This window comes from Ammodytes marinus (assembly GCF_949987685.1).
Source record: "Ammodytes marinus genome assembly, chromosome: 10".
Classification (NCBI taxonomy): Eukaryota; Metazoa; Chordata; class Actinopteri; order Uranoscopiformes; family Ammodytidae; genus Ammodytes; species Ammodytes marinus.
In genome coordinates, this window is record NC_137214.1 from 4,107,725 (window position 1) to 4,131,196 (window position 23,472).

Here is a 23,472-nt window from a genome sequence, read left to right on the forward strand (position 1 = left end):
TATTGCACACGTCAACAGCCTCATCCACATGGCACAGAGCAGGCGTCACACTCAAGAAGAAGAAAGTCATTTTTTCCCCCACAAGTAAAATGAACACTGTAAAAAAAAGTCAAAACACGTCCCGTCGCCCAGCTTCGTTATTGCAGCACATTTCCCCTTCTTTTTTTTTTTGTCCGATGTCTTTTTTTTCCTCTTTTTTTTTTCTTGAACATCCATTTATTTAAAAAAAAGAGTGTTGTTGAGAGTCTCTGTTGGTAGTTTTTTGTAAGGAGTGTTAGTCTGTTTTGCAGAGTGCATTTTGGCAGTAAAAGGTAAAGTTTTTTTTTTCAAGTTGGGGGCAACGCGTTGTACAGCCAGGAGAGTGAATGGGTCATACCAGGACAGCCTTGGATTGTTGGGAGGTCAGTATAGAGTCTATGTGCTCTTCTCTTGCCCTTCCCCCACCTCCATTAGCCCACCATAGCACACGTTGGTGATCACATGCCTGAGGCCCCAAGTCCCAGGCTGGCTGTGTGGCTCATGCAGGGCAGCGTCTGCACCGTCTTGGGGAAGTCGTGGGTGAGGATTCGGCCGTTCTCTCCGCCCGACCCGTTGCCACTCATCCTGGTCAGGGTGGAGCAGTGCATGGCGTCGTTGATGGATTGCTTTTTGGAAATATAAAAAAAAAAAAAAAAAACACAAGGCTGCTGTCAGTATACACACAGAGATTTCACACAGATTACACACATGCATGCATTACGCTGTGTCCTGATCAGAACAGATAACAGAGAAAGCGTATGCAACAGTTAAGAGCTATAGCAGTGCACAGAATTAAGGACATTTAAAGGGATAGTTCAACAGTTTTAAGTTTGCTGTGAAGTTTATCTTTTGACCTGCTCCCCTCCCCTGTTTGAGTTTAGCTAACCTTGGATGAGCGACCTGTCTCGATTTCTATATCGAAAATGCACGCACGGTTACAGCAACGGTTTTCTGTCACCCTTTCTTGGGGCCAGAGAGTGAGGCAAAAAGCTAAAAATATATCTTTTTTTTAACTATTCCTTTAAAATGTATTTCCGCTATAGAAGAATAAGGAAAATGTCAGCCAGAATGTTCTTTACAATGCCTTCGCTCTCCATTGCTTATATGCAAATTAGCAGCTGTGTATGTCACCATCTGAATGTGTTGCTGCCTGGCACGCCAAGATATTCAAGAGCAGGTTGAACCGTTAGGAGGTTTTTTCACCCTCTTTATCTGCGCCTGAGTGATATATTCGTGGGTGGTAAACCACAGCGCCGGCCCACGTGCATGGATGTCCTCATTTGTAAGAGGAGGAGCAGAGCGAAAGTGTGATGCATGTGTGTGTATTGTAATGTGCCTCTTTGGCGTGTCCCCTCCGACCCCTCTATTCTAGCGCTGATTAAGTACAATCTGGAGGAACCCGATGAGTGCTGTGTGGGGATTGGACAAACACACCAGCCTCTAATTGGAACGGCATTGTTATTTTCTCTCAATCCAAACAGTATGGAGGCAAGCGCTTGGACTAATAGACGTCTAGCCCATCTCATCAGCATACTGATCAGGTGCCTCGACGTGGGCTGATCAAAAAACAAGAGAAGTGAAGAAGTGCTTTCCCCCTTTGTGTACACATGAAAGAGCATCTCAACGAGGAGAGACTTTGATGTTGGAAGAATGAATCAAAGGTTAGTTTTTTTCTGCTAATGGATCCATGGAGCAGACAACTAATAGCTGTCAAAGCCTCACATCTCTCCCAGTTATAGTGCAACAAGTCCTTATACTTTTCAGTGTTTTCTGAACATACAGCAGTTTGAGTTGAGACTCTTCTAGGTTAAAAGCGATGAGGGTACACATGAACCAGGCCTGGCTTATGGTATACATATAAAAGATGTTTATCTACAACTACAATGGGCCCTGCATTTTGCAAAACAGCCAGCAAACAGAGAGGAGGGAGCAGGGGAGAGATTTGCTTAGAGCGACAGAGGTAGGTAGATGTTCCACTGTGATTCAAATTGCCTTCATAGCTGTTAGAACGTCGTTGTTGGTGAATGTGTCCTACAAGATTATTGCAATAATGGAATTCAACCCAACTCTTTTGCAGTCTATAAATAAAACGCGTAATGCTTACAAAGCCACTTAAGTTCTTAGCTCCTTCTTTATCGATAATAAGAAATAACTGATATAAATAACAAATATGTATTTATCAACAAAGTGTAATAGTTTGCAAAGGTGATCTTTCAGTGATGTCCAAAAGTTATTTTAAAGGTCACATAGTATGCTAAATTTTAGGTTCAAAATTGTAAAATTGATTTCAACAGTTTTCATGGTGAAATGTCCAAAAAGCCTTTATATTTCACACAGTGCCATTGCTGCTTCTTGTCTTTTGAGCCTCTTTCTGAAATGCCCCGTTTTAGAGCCTTTGTTTTGTGTCATTAAGCCCCGTCTTAAAAAAAGCCCACTGTGCTCTGATTGGCCCTTAATCTAACTGCAAGTTTTATTTAATTCTTACTGACAGTCAGAGGCAGTGTTCAACATGCGCAGGTCAAGTATTTAACATCAACAAAGTCACATGTGACCTGGGATGACGTAGGGCCGCCCTGCATATACTGTATAACCCATAACCCTACGTCACCCTCAAAGATGTCCCTTGTATCTTCTCGCCAATAAGGTAATACAGGTTGAAAGTAAATAATCGAGAAAAAATAAGAATGGCTGGTGACTCTTTGCTGGTAGCCCTGCAACCTCATGGTTGTAGCCACAGATTTGTCCTCAAAGGACTGTGGTTGCTAAGGTAAGTATTCTCTGTGTTAGCTTTACAGTTAAGTCAATTAAGGGGATCCTGTTTTCGGACTTCCTCTTATTTTTCCAGGCTCAGTGCCATGTACCTGCTAGGGTCATTCCACCGTGATGTAGTAGAGGAAATATGGAGCAAATGTGGCACAGCAGAGGTGGATCTGTTTGCTTCAGAGTCCACAACACATTGCCCTCTCTGGTTCTCTCTGTCAGAAACGATTCCAATGGGACAGGATGCCTTGGCCCATCCTATGAGCTATGGGTTTGGCCCTTGAGGGACCTGATCCACTCCTAATGGCATGTGACCAGGAAGTAGTCCAAACCATCATGGACTCACAAGCACTTAATGCTAACAGGTGGAAAATATTAGCAGAGTGGTGTAAGGCTCACTTAGAGTCAGTCCTCGTAGTGATGCCCAGGAGTGGAGACAGTCCTGGTGGAAATACCTCTGACACGCTTGACTGATACGATTGCTAGAAGAAAGGCAACCTTTGCTGACAGCCATATTAGCTGTGCTCGATCCAGGGGCTTCTGGGAGGCCTCCAGACACCAGAGGCAGGTCGCATGAGGGAACCCTGAGGGAACTTCCTCCGCTGGGATCCTTTCAGAAACCAGGTCACTAAAGAGTGAGACTGTCTGATTATCAACTTTGAAATGCCTGGCTGAAATGGCAGCCACAAAGACGTGTACGGTGAAAGCAGAGAGCTTCCCTTCCAGTTAGCATTGCAAAAAACGTGGTATCATTGGCACAGAGGAACTCTCAGGTACTTCTCTCTGAGATTTGTGCGGCGGCCAGAGGAGCTACACCGTGCACCTTTGCCCATTTTTATAGGTTCAATGTAGCTGTTCCACGCAGTGGCAGCAGCTGTTTTTCAGGAACCTTTAGGCGCTTCCATGTAGGTGGGTAAATTAATACCTCTTGAATACATTGGTAATAGTCATCCAGTCTTAAGTATTGCCTCTGGCGGTCAGTAAGAATGAGATAAAATTAGAGTTTCGTAAGTAACTACCGTTCTATGAATTCTGAATGATCTCCAGAGGCTATGCTTGATGCTCTGTCACTCAAGGGACATATTTGAGGGTAAGGTGGGCCTATATATGCGGGGCTGCCCTACGTTATCCCAAGTCAGATGTGAATTTGTTGATATTAAATACTCGACCTGCACATGCGTGAGATGGAAAATAACCAGTGTTAAGCACTGCCTCTGGCGGTCATCCAGAATTCATAGAACCGTAGTTACATACGGAACCCTCGGTTCAGGGGTATCTGGGGGTGCAGCTCATCACATTTGAAGGTAGTGCTAAGTTAGGTTGGAAATGGGGGGCGTGGCCTCCCCCTTATGACATCATATGGTGGAGAAAAATAGAAGATTCCTGTAATGTTGAAAAAACATGAAACATTGAATTTGGCATAAAATGTGACCTTTAAAGACAATCAAATGGAAGCTTCATGTTTTCTTTTTACCATATCATTTTCTAAATGTAAACTTTAGAGACGTAGAAAACAGGCATGAGGGCAATTTAAAAATCAAGTGATTCAACAGCACTGAGTAGAACTGAGCGGCAGAGGTAGAGAGAGAGGTAACAGGTGAGTGTTTGCACTGCGGTGGAAGCCTGGAGAGGCCCTACTGTGATCACGGTTACATGGACAGGGGGGTGGGGGGGTGAGGGTGAGGAGGCGGATGACATCATCATCAATCATCATCATGGCTTTTTGATCACAGCGTTCCCTACCCCATGGCCGTGCTCTGTGCCCCTCTATATCTTAACAGTGTTGTTGGCGTACAGGCCGTAGCTCTGCAGCTCAGTGTAGGGGGCGCTAGCACCACTGTCTAAGGCTGCGCAGTGAAAGGCCTGAGCGGCTGAGGCGGCAGCGGCACGCGCAGTGGACACCTTCATTCGGCGCGACTCGGTGCGCGACTTGTAGCAGAACTCCACCAGGGCCACCAGCATGGCCAGGCCCAGGCCGCCAATCAGGATGTAGAAGACGCCCGCCACGTTGCTCAGGCTCAGAGCACTGGTCTTGTCCTAGAGAGATAGAGAGGTGAGGGGGGGGGGGGGGAGAGCAGACAGTGAGGGGCCCATCAAGGCAAAACACTCTAGCTAGAAGTACTTACAGACAAACATCAGTTTCACAAATAGTAGTCACAAGGTCACAAGGACTCAAACAGCACGCAACACACACACACACACACACACACACACACACACACACACACACACACACACACACTTTTCTTTACATACACATACAGAAGCCTGGCGAAACCAGCCTGATCTCGCCAAGCTTCTTTCATTTCCCTCCTGCATATCAGTCTGGACTTTCTCCTACGGGAGGAGCCCAGTTATCAATTACCAGGATTAATCGGGACCTAATGTTTCTCCGTTGTAGTAAAAGGCAGCTTCTGAATTGGTTGATTGTCATTCTAGCCTAGTGAGTCATATCAAGAGTATATTCAACAATCCATGTTGACGTCAACGACTACATGAACAAATCAGGGGCTGCCTTTCGCTAACGGATGGAAAGTGGGGAGGGCCTGGTCTGACTGGAGGCAACATTGATCATTACATGAACCAATCAGAGGCTGCCCTCCATTATCGGATGGGGCCGGGCTCCTCCCCACCTAGATTGGAGAAAGTCCAGATTGATCTGTCGGGAGAAAAACAAATGTGAAAAGATAAGGCTGGTCTCACCAGGCTACACATACAGCGTACAGAAGAGCCTGATGAATCAGGCACACAAATACCCCTTTCACACCAACAGCAACAAAGAGCCAGCTCCAGGCTGGTGCTGGGGCCAGTTCAAAACTGGTTACAGCCTTATACCATTTATGAACCGGTTGGTTTCACACCGACCAGAACTGGCAAGAGAGCAACGTAATGACGTCATTGTAAACATCTGTGTATGTCGCCAGACATCACTGCTCTCGTGGCTAACGCTAAAGCTAGCGCTAGCTTTAAGCAAAACAACAGCAGCGGATACGTCTTATTTTTACACGTGTTGCCTCTTGCTTTGCTTTAACCAAACAGGACCCATACAGCGTATTTTCGCCGGTCGATTTGATCGCTACGTTCGGTAATTATGTTACGTCTGGTAGTAGCAGTGTTTTTAAATATGGCGGGCATGAGGTGTGAGTTGGTCTGGTTGGTCAGGATAATCCCTCCCCTGGCCTCTGACGTAGGCGGTTCACATTTTTCTAGCCTAGCTCAATCCTGGAGCTGAGATTGAACTGTTTTTTCCATCCCGGAGCAGTCTCTCTGGCAGTGTGAAACCAAAAAAACGGCTCTACGGTAACGGGGCTCTAGCTCCGATTTTGCGGCGGTGTGAAAGGGGTAAAAGAGACACATGACAGACATGTAAAGTACAAGACAATTACAGACAGGTAACATACATTCAAACTCCACACAAAAAACACACATTATCAATAAAATCCCATTTAGTGGCCTGTCTCACAAAGATAGCAAATGTTATGTTAGTTGTATAATCTATCTCTGGCTTTCGATTTACACAAAAACTAAATTGATGAAAGAAGCTTTTGTCCAAGTTAACAATTGGAACCCTAGCAAGTGTGGATCCGAACAGGATCCAAGTAGGGACAAAATACTGCATTGACCTTAACCTTACTAATATTTATTATACAGATTTTTTGTTTAGGCTGTGCCTCTCTGGCTTTGAAACTTCTAGAAAACATTAAGTGGTTAGCAGCAGGAGCCTGTTTCAGGAAGCAGGGTTAACAAACTCTTGAGTTCAACCCTGCACTCTGAGTTGGTCAACTCACAGCGCAGGGTTGATGAGCAACTCTGGGTTATCGGTTTCAGAACAGTGGATCAGCGTTGGATCATTCAACTCAGAGTCAGTTAACTCTGGGTTGAGCGTGTGCATAAAAGCCATCGTCAATGGATCGCTGATAACATGATTCACCATGGAAACAGGAGAAATAAATGCTTGATCCTCCCACTTCTCCACTTCTCCAACAAAAAAAAAACCTCCTCCACTCCTCCCATAGAGTGAGATACAGTATGTTAACGAATGGGCTTATGGTACGGAGAAGAATTAACGGGGATATTGTCTCATAAATCTGATCTAATCACCTCGGCAATTCAGAAAAAAACGGGGCAAACATTTTTTGTCAAGAGAATCATTACGCTTCCGCATTAGAAGCAATCGCCTATTTAAAAAAGTTACGCATATCAGCAGCAGCAAATGTATTAAGCTGGCGCGGCACAACATAGCTAACAGTGTTTTTATATGTTCGCTGTATTATGTAGGCAAGCTATAATCATGTCCAGTGAACAGACTGTCGCTCCTTTTACATGGGGAGTGAAATACTTTAACGTCAGACAAATTAGGCGACAGTTTTCATTGTACAGCCTGATTGATTTATAACCAAATCCATGTTCCTCAAATAGTCCCAGTTTAAACGATTAAATCATTTCTATAGTCCTATTAATATGAGGCTATTGAACGAGGCTCGTCTGTGACTGGGATCACACAGGTGAACAGTAACGATCGCGTGCAGCCGCAGAATTACATTTCCAGAATGACAGAAATCTGTTCAGTGGCACAGACGTTAAAAAAATGCCGTTAATACAAATTAATAATTCATTATTAATCTGATGTAGAGCATGTTCACGGTGTGTTAGTTGGCCGCCTATACGAACGACACAAGGGCTGAGAACTATGCTACTGTTCAGATAAATGATCGATCAAACATAAAATCATCAGTACATGATAAAAACATCCTGAAGGAGATTTCTATGGAGTGATTCTGCTTAAAACTGTACAGGGACGCGTTGTGACAGTGACACTCTTTCTTCAGTCGGAGCTGCAGCGTAAAGTGAAAACTCACAGCACATGTTGCTGCAGTAACTGACTCTGAGTTGCGCTGAACCTGCTTCTTGAAACGGAAAACCCAGAGTTTCCACTAACTCAGAGCGAACTCTGCTTCCTGAAACAGGCCCCTGATGTATAGAATGATGTCCAGCTTTCATAGACATGCTCACTCAATTTGACAAATTTGACTGTGTGTTCATTTTGTTTATTGCAGGCTGTACACCAAGACTTCTGACTACACTTCTCCTAAAAAAGAAAGAAGGGAATAATCTTTAGTTTTTGAAAATTAGATTCAAGTGATTTATTCAAGCTACACTGGTGACATGCCTTCATCCAGTATTTTTTTATTTAACAAATCATATTCATGCTGTGCTCCTCTCTATATGCCAACAGAAGCAAATTAATAAAACATATCCTCATAATTATCTTTCCTAAAATAGTTTTTTGCTATTATAAGAGAAATAGACAATCTAATTTAATTCCCATACATATAATTGGCTGCTTAGCATTATTTTTTTAATTACTTATAACAATGTTAGACATATAATGGAGGCCTGTAAAACACTAATTGTGTAGCCTATACTGTTGGCATATTATACATTATAGTATAATTAACGTCATTACATATTACTTTTGAGCTGGTGTGCAGAAAAGAATTCCAGCAGGTAACTGACAGTTTATTTGCAATTTAATACAATTCAATATTATTATATTATATATTATTTATGTAATATGATGTGTATATGAACATGTGCATGCGCTCAAAGCTGTCATCCAGTAGTCACATGTATCCATAATTAATAACATAGGTTAAACCAGGTACCAATTCAAAGACACCATTACTGAATTGAACTTGCTTTGTGAGACACGCCCCAGATATTAAGTAATATATACTGATATTACATTTTGTATGACTCATTTATACTATTCTAAAGCTTTTACACATTGCCAACATAGACCCTTTCAGTCCAAATACTCATGCACATGAATCAAAATGACATCATGTGTAAGGAACAATGTCAAGGTAAAGTGCATATATTAGCCCGCAGCACATGCATTCATGCAGCGACATAGCACAAACAAGTCTTTAGTTTGACATTGGGTCCATATTATAGGTTGTTATTCTGAAGCCCACTTACATTGCCTATTTTTAGTCTGTAATGCAATGGAATCATTACGATTAGGGCTTAAATCAGTCAACCTGGGAGACTGGCATGGAACAATTGGGACTAACAAGGATATTATCTCGTGTTTGACTAGGGAATAGTTGGTTTTCACTTAATGAACTATGCCTGTGTTTGCATTTTGAGCTTACAGATAACTCAGTTTACAGGCCAGTGATCTTTATCCTCTACTGACACGCAGGCTTTTATTTCTTCTTTTAATTTACATAGTTTTAGCCTCAACATTTTCATTTAAATAGATTTATCTTAGATTTAGCCTGTAATATAGTTAGATTATGTACTGGAAATAAGGTTTTTTTATACCAGGGCATGATCAAACTATGTGCTATGGCCGACTTAGAGGTTACAGATTGTTGTTCCAAACACAGACAACCCCAGGGGATTGTACAATAACTTCTCTGCCTCTGTCTTTGCCTTTTACTAAATCCAGCAGCCAGTTAGCTTCGGTTAGCATTAATAGGTGTACACATGTTATACCTCCTTTGTTTATTGCAAACAAACAAAAAAAGTGTAGAAGACATTTTGAATTTGGAGTGTGTTACCAATGGGACCAGATGTTTCCCCGTACTTAGTCTTCAAACTTAAAGGCATACTTCACTAGGTGGAATATGAAGGTGTATTGAACTCTGGTCTCACTTTCTAACCCTACAGTTTGCCCAGTTGTGACATCACAACTGGGCAAACTGTACGGTTAGACATTGAGACCATAAAACACTCTTTCTGCCTTTTCTCAGACTAGGATGCACCGATTTCTAAAAATGTTGCACATTTATACTACACAGGATCTCAGAGTTCAATACACCTTCATATTCCCACTGGTGAAGTAGGCCTTTAACTAAGCTAACCGGCTGCTGCAACTCACTTCATATTTAGCGTACAGTACTACCACTCTTCTCACAATTTTACTTGACGCTTGTTGTGACAGGGATCAGAAGCTGACATTTCCAGCACATACAGGGGGCACCTCATTCATGGGAAAACTACGTCTTTAAAGAAGATAAGTGCAGATGCATGCGAGCACAGCAGTATATACTTGGTGTGATTCAGGGTCAATCTAGCAGACTGAAAGTGTTTGCATCCATACATGCACACTGTAGCCTATAGTTGGAGAGTTGGGAAAGGGTGCCAGGATGCAAATGCTCTACGCCTAAGCTTGTTTGAAGGATTCAGCAAAGTCCAGCAGCCTAATGGCATCATCTGTCTCCCTTATACTTCCTTCCATATTTCTTATTCCTACTCTGTCTCCTTGGATAGGACTTGTATTGTAACGAATTGCTTTCAGAGTGATTCATATTTAATCTACAGTAGAAACTCAAGGTCATCATCACACCTGATCTGTGTGTGTGTGTCCGGTGTGTTTGTGTGTGTGTGTGTGTGTGTGTGTGTGTGTGTGTGTGTGTTCTTGGGGTTTGGATTTATCGCACCAAGAGGGCAAATAGTTGCTTTATATAACACACTGTAACTAATACACTACACAATATCTATGTACACGCTGGAAATGAACATTATATCTCTGACAACACAAGCTCATCAGTGAAAAACAAACAGGACACCAGAGTACTGACCCCAATATAAGACTTTCTTTTTCTTCTGGACATTCTGAAAACTTTTAAAAAAGGTTGGATGTATCATCTCAAAAGACGAGACTGCTTTATTTTGTATATAGTTCCCAACAGACTTTGAATATTGAAATGACCAGAGAGGGAACATACTTAGTTAATTTAAGCTAACTTATAGTTGTGTTGCCTGGCAAACTATACTTTCTCATTAGCAATACCTCAGTATACTAGCTACATATGTTGCCCAAACGTCTTCAGTAAACCCATTTTAAAGTGAGATGTCAATTTTCATAGAAAACCAAAACACATTGGTCCCACTGCAATCAGAATTTTAATTTGAAAATAAAATAAAACATAGCCTTACTTGGTTCTGGTTTGGTAGCGTTTGGTGGCTAATGTTAGCAAACCCTTGATAAATGTTGCAGTAAAACTGATATTAGAGAGTCTTCTGAATGTATGCCTCATCTAATATTTCTACTATTGCTACAATACAGTCTTTACTATTTAAACTATTTTGCCACATTAGTTGCAGCAAAAGTTCATCTGCAACTTTAACCTTTAGAGGTTTTCTGCCGTCATGTGCTAATTTAACCGAAGTAATGGATTAATGCATTTGTCAGGTGGTGTCATTTTTTGAACATGACTAACCCAGAAAGATAGTGAAGGTGTTGGTTAAAAGTCGAGCTTTACTGACACTAATGGCAGCCGTATGCTGGCAGGAAATGGTTGTAGCGATGATGTCGAGATGATGCTATTGTTCAGAAGGGATGGTCAAATTAATAACTGCAATTAAAAATATTTAATTTATATTATATTATATATATTTATATTTTTTCACAGCATTTTCAGAAATGATAATAAAATAGAAATAGTAATAAAAGTATATATTTTCTTGTTGATTATTTTGTGTTTAATAATTGAACGGATCTTTTATTAAAAACTAAAATACATTCAGATTATGTGAAACAACATATGTCTGCTTATATATATATATCTCATATTTATTGTTTCTTATCTTTGCAAAAGAGTTGTTTTATGTTCGGGCCAATACTGATGTCCCCTTGGATCCACATTGGGAGTATATTGCTGGGTGTAATACAGGCTGAGGGTGGCTGGTCTAGGATCAGGGCTGGGGGACTGGTGGGGGGGGGGGGGGGAGGTTGGTGCTGGTTGTTGGTGCTAGTGAGGTGACAGGTTTTTGGGGCTTGGAGAGAGACTAACCTTTCTTGCGGAGTCCTTGCTGCCACACTCCCCTTTATCGTACCACCATTTGTTTTTCAGTTTGTCTAAGACGGCTTGCTCACTGAGCTTCAACACCGCTAGGTTTACTGGGACTCTTCACACCGGACAAGAAATAACATAAATAACATATTACGCACCATGTTATCTTATGTTATTAGTGCAGAAAAACACACAGAGCAGCAAAATACATACACACATTAATGCTTGAGCTTGTCACAGTGTAAGATAACATCACAAACACTTTTCATCACACACACACACACACACACACACACACACACACACACACACACACACACACACACACACACACACACACACACACACACACACACACACAATCACACACATAAACATCATTAGAAGCATCTGAGTAAAAGTGATATGCATTAATACTTCATCTAGCTGGGTTGGCTTGCTCCCTTTAAGGCAGTACAGGTAGATGTGTATTACCATATCACTTTGGGTAACCGGCACACTGCTTTACCCTCCACTTATGGCAACACGGATGTCTCGGTTCAATGTTTTGACAAAAGATAATGACCTCAAACTGAACATATCCCCAAAGACACTAAAAAGGGATGTTGAATTTTAATGAATGCACATTGGACCTAGCTTAATGCACATTGATACATTTTTAAAATCGGTAATGTTGCTTTGGTTTAAGCAACAAGAGATGCTAACTGTGGTGATTTCTTTTTAATTCAGCCACAGCAGGCCAAATAAAGGATCTGTTTTTTCCTTTGCATTTTTAGCCAGAGATTAAGTGTTGCTTTTAGAGTGGTTGGTTGAGCGTGTGGCCTGCCGATTACCCCCCACCCCTCCCCACCCTCCACCTCCCAGTGTCGGCGGGTTTCATCAAACTTTGTCTCTGACCTTGGAGTCCCCGCCCCCGCTTCCGCACTCTCCCTTGTCGTACCACCACTTGTTTTTCAATTTGTCCAAGAGGCCCTGCTCGTTCAGTTTTAACACTGCCAGGTTTACTGGGTTTCTTCATGAAATCATATAAAAAGAAAACGATAAACCATTAGGGGAAGACACTCTATGGGACAGATGTGAAGAAAAGAGATTTGTTTCGCATGGTGGTGGTGGTGATTATGACAACAGTGATTAGAGCAACTCCTGCATTGGACTACTGATATGAAGCAAGAGGAGTGCTTGGCTTGTATTGTAGATGTGCACATCGTTAGCCTCATAGCATAATTGCCCAAATCATATTTACTCTATTCTACATCTACTCTACTCTACTCTACTCTACATCTACTTTTCGTTAGCCTAATAGCATAATAGCAAAAAAGTCATATTTTAAGGGTTATAGAGTAGGGTAAAGTAGATGTAGAATAGAGTAGATGTAGAGTAAAAGTAGAGTAGATTAAATATGATTTAGGTGATTATGCTATGAGGCTAACGCAATGTTAGTTGTTCTAAGTGCAATGGGAGCTGGAGTGCTGAAGTGCCCATACATACAGTATAGGAGAGTCAGGTTTTACCAGGGCATGGGTAAGAGAGTCAGAAAGAGAGCAGAGCAGACACTATAAATGGAGATGCCTTAGAATGTCTGTCAGTGTCTCCAAAATTGTAATTTCCTTTTTCCAGTGGCGCCATGCATGCAGCATACAGATTGCTATGGTAACTAAAGCTATCACTATTCAATCCCATAAACGGCATCTCCCTCCCGGCCAATGGGAGAGGCCTTTGTTGATTCATTTAGAACGATCAGCACCACACATGCAATACAAAAAGACCTGGAATGTTTTTGTTCTGTGTGTTTTCTATAGCTGACAGGCCGTGGGCAAAAACACTCTCTCCATACCGAAAAATCACAGAAAGGCCAGACTCTGCGTCAAAGAGGAAACGATTACAGCCTTTGTCAGACGGTCTCTTCTCTCAAATCATGGGGCCTATTCTTCTAATGTCAGGGCAACAATTTAGTGTTGGTGATATTCATGCCTCTCTCAACCCAAGCAGAGTGAGTCTTTATCCCACAACACAGCTGTGGGCAACACATACTGTATATATATCCTTAAACCTACCAATTGTTTTTTCTGATATCTCAGCCACAAATAAATAGAACACAGTGTGTATGTACATGGGTGGTCTGCATAAACAGCAGGTCCATTGGTAAGATGGGTTAGTTGTTTGGAGGTTGGCGGATAGATAGGGCTGTTTATGTTAGGTGGGATGGGGGGGTTAATAGTCAGGCAGGCATGGGGGTGGGGTTGGCTAGGCACCATATACATGTAGGAAATGAAGCAGGGAGGCAAATAATATTATCAAGAACATTTCACATTTCAGTGTAGGTTTGAAGACAAGCAGTTAGAGTTAGTACAACCTGTAAAGTCAAAGAACATATTAATATCAATTGACTTTTCCTTCCAAAGAGCTACTTTCAATGATGGCTGCACTGCAATTTGAGAACGTGTTTTTTCAAATATCCAATAGGGGGATGTGCAGATCTGTCGGAGCGATATTGGACCAGATACTGATGACTATGAGCCCGACCTGGTATTTAATTGAATGATTATACATATTTTCTGTTCTGCTCAGTACTTTTCAATGCATTAAGCATATGACGCATCTATCTGAAACTCTCCCACTTTCACTCTTTTCACATGTGGGCTGTTTTTAAGGCTCAATATCTAAGTAAAGATACACATTTTGTTAGTAAAGAAGTGTTGTATTACAGGATGTTAAAGACAATTAGACTGATCCCAGATCTGCACTATTAAGTTTAGGTGTTGCAAGTCCAATAGGTGAATCCCTGATAGACAATGCCCAGACCAAAAAAGAAGTCGCCACCTGGATTTTACTATTCAAATAGGCAAGAGCCCTCCATCAGTCAAAAACTGCATTGATTAATATGTTTCAGTTGGCAAAAGTTATTTAACCCTATACAGCAGTGAATAGCTTCTTATTTCTTAAACGACCATGTCAGAAGACATGTGCTGTGGTTAAGGAAAAGATGTAACACTGTTTCAGAGGGGGTGAAATTATTACTTCAACTTTCCAGGGAGCATACTGTACAGATTGGACTCTGGAGCAATGGAAAAAGGTTGAGTGGTCTGATGAGACCAGATTGACCCTGTTCCAGAGTGATGGGTGCATCAGGGTAAGAAGAGAGGTGGATGAAGTGATGCTCCCATCATGCCTAGTGCCTACTGTACAAGCCTGTGTGGCAGTGTACAGTAGGACCTGGGGTTGCTTCAGTGGGTCAGGTCTAGGTTCTAAGCAACCTTATGCGCCAAATAAAGCTTATCAAAATGTGTTAGGGCGAATAGGTGCCGTAATCCAAGATTAAGATGGTCCAACAAGATATTTGTTGAGTGTGTCTTATTTTTTGTGTACTGTGTACTATGTGTAAATTGATGCCTTAATAATAAAGGTATTATTGAACTCAGCTATTTGATATACTTTAGACATTCATTCATGTCTGATTCTAGTTAGCAGCACAATTAGTACTACCATAAGGAAATGTTGGAATCAGTAAAAAATCAGAGAGAGAGAGAGAGAGAGAGAGAGAGAGAGAGAGAGAGAGAGAGAGAGAGAGAGAGAGAGAGAGATATGATGGGGCCATGTCTGGCAGTTCAACAATGTAGGTTTGGACCATTCAGACTTTAGAAGACTCAGTGAGAAGATTACTGTCGCCACTTGTCTTGACACTAATACAGCTCCTTTTTAGATGTAGGAAGAAAAATGTGAAATTTGAATGAAATTCAAAAAGGAGCCTTTGAATAAGACATTGGCAATATGTTCTAGTCAGCGTTTTCTGACCTTTAAGATATCAACCAAGGTGGAACCAGAGAATGAATATTCAGCGAAAATGTAGTGAAATCTTCCCATATGGCTCCTTTCATTAAAATGAATGAGGACTATTAGAGATAGATTAAACGCTTGGGATGACAGCGGCTCCTGCACTCTCTCTCTCTCTCTCTCTCTCTCTCTCTCTCTCTCTCTCTCTCTCTCTCTCTCTCTCTCCGTCTTTCTCTTTCTGTAGGTGCAAGAGAAATGTGAATGGGAAGTTGGTTAAGGTGCTAATGTAATGTGAAAAGACAGCTGCTTGCCCTTGGACATCCACATGGAGAAAAGTACATCCAGCATGAATTATGATTCATTACATCCATTGTTATAAAACATTAAATATGGCAAGTATAAAAATCAACTTGGAAAGTGTGAGCCCTGGCGTAAGTGGAAAAGTAGCCCTATGGGGGATGTGGTCCTTTTCAGCTGTAATCCTGCTTCAAGGGCCCTGTTGGGTTGTGTGAGTGGAACATTTACATTTTGTGTGTGTGTGTGTGTGTTTTTGTGTGTTTCAAAGGGATGCTTCAGTTTTCAAAGCGGGGCCGCGTGAGACCCATACACCACAATTGCTCATGAAGAAGGTTGAAAATGTAATTAAGAAAAGACAGCTGGAAAGACAAGTGTTGCTTTAAGTGGATGGGAAATCTCATAGTCCTACTTTATACACCTCCGCTAGTGCTCACAAGTCAGCTAAGAATAGGCCCCACTGCCCATATAGTATACAGTATGCACACAATAACAAAGATGGCCTTCATTATGGAAATGAACACGGACAGGGTGAGAAATTTCATTGTGACAGGGTGCAAAAAGTTGAATACAAATACTGTCAAGGTAATGCCATGTGCCTTCTGTCTGATTATACTGCATTCTAAGTATGTGGAACAGATACTAATGTGGACAAGTTGTGTTCCTATGATAGAGAAAAAGATGCATAAAGAAATCAGAAGGCATGACATTTCACAATAGAGCTTAACAGTGACCGCTAACCTTCTTTATAGCGGCTCCGGTTCAGGAAGTAAATTTCCCCCATTTCAAACCTCTATTGACATTTTAACCAGTTCCATATAGCAATAGTTTTAACCACATAAATTGCCAACCAGCTAACCCCAATACTCATGTATATAAAACATTTTATACGGCGCAAAAGAAAAATGTAAAAAGGGCAAGGTTACAGCAGGACTGTTTACATATTTTTCTCTGGGAGTGAAGGAACTACTCATCCCACAATCCATTGCGATTCCCGAGCTTTCCCCAATAAAAACGTTAGTTTAGCATGATTATTTCAAAACGTACACAGACTACTCTACATTTATCATTCATTTGATCTGAGCCGTTTCTCTGTAATAAAAGAATACGACCGTTAACTAACTACACTCTTAGCAGCCGAGATTCAAACGTTTTCTTATTCTTGTTTTTAATGGTCGCCTCAATAAGTGTGATTGTTTTTACTTCCGGAACCTCACTGTTGAGCTCTATAAGGAGAGACATATTTCATGTATGTGTTCATCTCCATGTAGCACTTACATGTGGCACTTTGAAGTTTGGTTTATTTGAAGCTATAGTACTTGTGGGATTCTTGTTGTTCTGAGTTTTTTTCCTTCATGGTTGAATGCACTTAATGGAAGTCACTTTGGATAAAAAGCGAAATAAAATGTAATGTAATGTACACCAGAAAATGCCGCAAAGAACTGAGGCGGATGGGAAAAAAATCAACAGGTGATGAATGATGCTATAGCGCACAAGCTATATTATTAGTTTATTATTCGGGGGGGGGGGGGGGGGGGGGCATGCTGCAGTGTCATGGGTTTACCTGAGGGGGGAGCCCTTTGGCGTGGCGATGCCGTAACCTTTAGAGTCCAGGTTCCCTCCCACCTTCATGGTGTCACAGGGCTTCCTCTGCTCGATGTACTCGTTCATGGTGGACTCCAGCAGGTAGGCGTACTTCCCTTTGGACTTCCTGACTCGCATGACGCCCTCGTCCGTGGTCTTGACGAACACAGACGGGTCAGCCGCCTTCATGTAGGACCACATCTTCTCAAACACAGCGATCTTAGACCGCTGGCAGACACAAACGGTTAACCAGAGAAAATGGGACGAGAAAGAAAAAAAGACAAGTGTGAATGCTTTGTTTTCTGACTTTATGCTGTACAATGCTGCGTTACAGTTAGCATCCTTTATATTTTCATGAAATTGGACCCTGTTTAATACGATTGATGGATAGCATTTGATCATAGAGCTGCAACTAACAATGTTTTTGATCTCGATCTGTGTTAACAATGTTAGATTTTAATGTAGATTTTGAGGCAGACTCTTTGCTTGGACTCAGAGGACAACAGCAATGCAAGAGCATTTAAAGGGGGGGGGGGGGGGCACGTTGGACATGGACTTACCTGTTAGCTTTTCAAACAAATTGCATTCCTTATATGCAAGCAAGTTCATGCAACGCGGCTATCAAATTCTTGCAATGTTTTGTTTATAACTGTTGTGACCCCCGTCCCTATCACGGATAGCACAACTCTCAGAGATAGGAGGGAAGTGAGATGGCTCACTCCTTAGTTATCCTTATCCATCATCTTAGCCTTTACGTTCCAATCCCCATCTCTCTGCAATTAAGTATGGTTGAAAAAGATACAGCATGTCCCAATTATTGTGGTCAGATTTAGCATGTAGAAAAAAATACCCGGATGCCTTACTACTTAAGTGTTGAAATCAGCATGCTATTTGGGGCGATTCTGACCCACAATCCAATGCGCACGGGAAGTGACGCCACATCGACGGAGCCTCGGTATGAAAACAACCAGAGATGCGACTGATATATTAAGCAAGAGGTGCAATGTTATGATGAAATAAATACGTATGTCCTCATTGTATGCCTACTTCATGCTAGATACTACAGTATTTTTGATCAGCTTTAGTATGTATAATAGAAAAAAGAAAGAGTATGTGATTTGGAACGCAGCCTTTGGTTCCTCACCCTGAAGAATTCTTTGGTGGAGCCAGCGTCCAGTGTTCCATAGGCGATCTCTGTCTGCTTGGCCAGGTCCTCGGCACTCTCTATGGGGGAGACCATCCTCTCCACGGTCAGGAAGGCAGCCAGGTTAGCAGTGTAGGACGAGATGATAATGAGGGTGAAGAACCACCACACCCCTCCAACAATACGCCCAGACAGAGAGCTGAAGAAAAAAGAAAAAAGGACAGGATTACAATAAGCACACTTCCCCTATAATATAACTCAATATCAATTCAACATCATTTAGAGCGCACAAATGTTGAAGAGAGAGAGAGGAAGACAGAGAGACACAGAGAAGGGCATTATAGAAAGTTTGCGTGAAATTTAGTACAAGCTTTAAATATGCTGTATTTGCTCCACTCAAACGGCCTGTTGCAAATAGCGCTGGCCTTTGAGGATAAGGTGCTATTTGAAACAAGGCTTTTTTTTTGCACAGGAAGGGAACAATTCTGCACTGGATTTGGAATATTCCTTCATTTAATTAAATTCAAATGGGCCACACGCCCCGTCGGCACTGTCTGCTCCACCGGGCAGTTTCAGGTAGAGCAGATATTCACTGATTTTGATGAAAAGTGATTTATTTTTCTCAACAAGTGCTCTCCAGAATCGCTGACTTCCACCTCTATGTGTACAGTCATTCTTATTTTCTCTTCCTGGCCAAATGTTGCAACCCAATCAACAATTGCAATCCAAATAAACCTTGTTGCTATGTTCTCGCCGTCCAAATGACCTACATTGCATCACACTCGCTCTGCACTCACACACACACACACACTCTTCATTCCAGCAGGCTTGGAGAGCTTAGCCCCAATGTGCTAAGAAGAGATAACCAGTCCCTACAAAAGGCCCCCACTCATGCTGCCTGCCAAATTAATCTCACTTTAAGAAAGTTGCCAATATGTTTCATGGAAGCAAACCACGCAACATTAATTGTTGGGGATTAATAGGATGAGGGGAGACACCCTTAGCCGTGGCTGTAATTGCACAAAGACAAACAACAAACAAACACAAATCAACTGGATGATTTCGGAGCTAAATCCCCCCCGTCTTTCCTCACTCACTCTCTATATCTCTCTCTCACTATCTCTCTATGTCACTCTCTCTCTCTCTCTCTCTTTCTCACTGCTTCTCTAGTCTTCACATCCAGACAAGCCAAAATTCGTCAGCAGCATAAAATCATGTTGCGCAGAGAGGCAGGGCAGTGGAGCTATGGAAAAAAATCTGACACAAATCAAAAAAAGAAAAGAAAAAAGGCTTTCAACGATTCACCTTTGTGCTTTCGAGCAAAAACTAAATGCAGCGTATATACATGAAGGGCTAGATTGAGCATAACATAAAGAAATAAAATAAATATAAGGAGAAAAAAGAAAAAAAAAAAAAAACATAATTGTTTACGATGCTTTTCAACATGATGACGGCTGGAAGATGAAAGAGAAGCCGGGTTGCGGCACACAGAGTGGATGCCTAGCCCTTTCAAAATCTGTTTGGGAGAATGCAGAGCTGTCTGCAGGGTGTGTGTGAGTGTGTGTGTGTGTGTGTGCGTGTGTGTGTGTGTGTGTGTGTGTGTGTGTGTGTGTGCGCTTTTGACATGTTCACTGATCACTGTTCAAAAAGGGGTGCGGGTAGGGTTAAGCTTTTTCCCCATGCAGCGAGGAAAAAGCAACACGCTTCCCTAAATACCTCAGTGCGGATTAAGGGTTGCAGCAAATAATTCACAAGCAAGTGGTGGTTTCTCTCTTCTGCGTCAAAACCCTCCATCTTAGCCACCACACGGTGAAGACAACTAAGGACTGCTTCAAAAATACCACACAAACACTTATCCTTTATACTGAAGACTTCACCACATCTCAGTCCCCTGGAGCTCATACAGGTTAAAATGAATATTAGCAAAGAGGACTGGACTATATGTACTAAAATGTGCATTTTAATCTTGTTTATCTGTACAAATAAAACTAAACTAAACTAGAATGGTATCATATCTATATGTATGTAAGTGTAGCCCCCAAGAAAAAGCTTGCAGCATCAAAAGAAAAATCTAGTTATTGTACACACACACCCCCCCAAACCAAGCTCTTTAAACGGTACAACAAGAATACTCCATTTAACACTGACAAGAGACATACATACATGTTATCTAATATATCAAACCATATGCGAGGAGTTTGTGGGAAAAATACAGTACAATATCAGACAAACATTGGATCAGTCCTGTGTGGAAAGTGGAATGACATGAAAACAGTATTTAGAGAATTAGCTTGATAAATAATCAATAATGAATAATAATCAGTTGTGAAAATAGTTTCCAATTATTTAAATGATTGATTATTTTTATCAAGTATAAGATAGCATTTTGATGCTTGTGATAGACAGTTTAGAGAGACAGAGATGAAGTGGGGCAGAGAGGGGGAATGACAGGCAGTGAACGACCATGGGCTGGATTCTAACTGTCTGCTGTGAAGAGGACAGAGCTTCTATGGGGGTTTATGTTGTGTGTCATATGGTTGAAACAACGATATGACAGAGAGAGAGAGAGAGAGTGAGAGAGAGAGAGAGAGACACACACACACACACACACACACACACACACACACACACACACACACAAACGCACACACACACACACAATGTATATAACTAATAATTTTCATAATTTATATATCGTTCATATTGTGTATTGTTTGGAATATTTGGACTTATATAAATATATTTGATGCTTTGCTTTGGCAATATTGTTTCATGCCAATAAAGCCCTTTTTGAAATTGAATTTGAGAGATAGCATAGATGAAGAGTAAAGTCGATAGTGCCACCATAGGGCTGAATCACTCCTTAGCTGTGCTGCCGCATGCCTCCAGAGATGGCAGTATTAAACAGCTGTCTAATCATCCTACTCCTTTCATCGCCCCTTTTTCCTCCGTGCCTCGCGCTCTCGCTTGCTCTCTTTTCCTTTATTTTTCATTTCCTCCCCTCCATCCATCCAACATTCCATCATCTCTCCTGCTCTCTCCATGTCTGTCAATGTGCTGGCAGGGGGGCTTGTTTTTGGGCCCACACAACAATGGACTACACCTTGTAAGTGACACTGATGCATTCAAGAGAGAGAGAGAGAGAGAGAGAGAGAGAGAGAGAGAGAGAGAGAGAGAGAGAGAGAGAGAGATGTTTGCGCGTGTGTGTGGGTATGTGTGAAGGTGTGTGTGAGTGAGGGATATTTGTGTGTGTGGGTGTGTGAGGGATGTGTGTGTGTGTGGGTGTATGTGTGAGGGATGTTTGTATGTGTGTGTGTGTGTGTGTGTGTGTGTGTGTGTGTGTGTGTGTGTGTGTGTGTGTGTGTGTGTGTGTGTGAGAGAGAGTGAGTGAGAGATGTGTCTTCCTCCCTCTGTTGAGCAGAGCGACTGTCAAACACAGACCGGTTTGCTTGGAGAACCTGGTTTCCTTCGAGCCTCATACAATGCTCCTCATCCATTATTACACAGCACAGCTAACCTCGCTAACACATTCACTAACTGTACTGTGATCTCAACGGCTGGTTAAGGCAATGATGAATCAATTATTCACTGTGCCTCTTGTATCGCATTCAGAAGAAGAGGAATGCTAACGAACAGCAGAAGCAGAGGCACCAGCTACAACAGCAAGCATGTTAACAGGAATGCAGTATTGTGTATGCATATTAGAGATGAAAACATCAACTTTTGACATTTTGAAAGCAACATTATTTCCCATTCTTGCTTGAAATACTATTTAATATGCTCTCCATTGTGATATTTTGTGCTTCATAATGCACCAAATATGTTCAATAGGAGACAGGTATGGACTGCAGACAGGCCAGTCTAGTACTCACACTCTGTTCCTATGAAGCCAAGCTGTATTAAGACGTGCAGAATGTGTCTCGGTATTGTCTTGCTTAAATAAGAAGGGACGTCCCTGAAATAGGCGTTGTCTGGATATCAGAATGTTGCTCAAAACCTGTATGTACTGTTCAGCATTAACGGTGCCTTCATAGATGTACAAGTTACCCATGGGCACTAACCCACCCCCATACCATCACAAACACTGTCTTTTCAACTTTGTATTGGTAACAATCTGGATGCTCCTTTTCCTCTGGAGCCCGGAGGACACAACAACTATGATTTACATAAACAATAATAATCTTTATTTGTATAAAGACTGTATTTGTATATTTGTAGTGATATCCTTTATAAAATCATGTCAGTTTTTAATGCAGTGCCTAATGAGGTCATGGGCATTACATTTTAATGTTGGACCTTGCCCCTTACGTGCAGAGATATCTCCGGATTCTCTAAGTATTTTAATTACATTATGGATTGTAGATGGTGTGAACTCCTTACATTCTTTGCATGAATGTTGTTTTTAAACTGTTGGACTGTTTTCCTCACACAGTGGTGAGCCTCACCCCAATATTGCTTGTGAAGGCTGAAACTTTACAGGATGCCCCTTAATATCCATTCATGATAATATCACCTGTTACCAGTAAACATGTTTATGTGAATAATGTTCCAAACAGGTATTCTACATTCCGAATATTTCAATGCCCCTGTCCCAACGTTTTTGAAATGTGTTGTTGTCATCAAATTCAGAAGAAGTCTACTTTTAGGAAAAACAATGGAATAGATAGGGGAAAAACATAAGATATATTGCCTTTGTATTGTGTTCAACTTGATTGTATGTGAAAAAGGATTAACCAATGAAATGATCACATTCTATTTCATATATGTTTTAAATACAGTAACTTCTTAACTTTTTGAGAATCGGGGTTATATAAAAAAAAAAAAAAATCTGTTGTTTAATTATTGGATTATTAAACATATTTTATGGTTTAAATTTGTTCGATTTTTCTCCAATTTGAATGAAGAACCAAAGGTGCTTTCAGATGCATTCCTATTGAATTCATTTAGACTGTTAACCTTTTGAGCTGACAGAGGGCAGATACTGTATATAAAGACATATCTAAGATGTGGAACTGATGATAAAAAAAATTCCAATAGACGCTAACTATCGCGTCATGCTGTCAAATAGGCTACATGAGCTCGGTGCAAAGGGAA

At 41.4% G+C, this 23,472-nt stretch overlaps 1 protein-coding gene across 1 annotated transcript in view; it reads right to left on the reverse strand.

The window, feature by feature from the left end:
• Positions 1-476: 476 nt before the first annotated feature.
• gria1a (glutamate receptor, ionotropic, AMPA 1a) overlaps positions 477-23,472 on the reverse strand; it is a gene marked incomplete at both ends in the record, with an annotated part of 99,001 nt that continues 76,005 nt past the window's right edge. The window contains 5 exons of the mRNA XM_080035859.1: positions 477-644; positions 4,681-4,815; positions 12,483-12,597; positions 17,215-17,462; positions 18,379-18,577. Of these exons, the coding sequence (XP_079891985.1) occupies positions 477-644; positions 4,681-4,815; positions 12,483-12,597; positions 17,215-17,462; positions 18,379-18,577 (865 nt within the window). The remainder of the gene's footprint in view (positions 645-4,680; positions 4,816-12,482; positions 12,598-17,214; positions 17,463-18,378; positions 18,578-23,472) is intronic.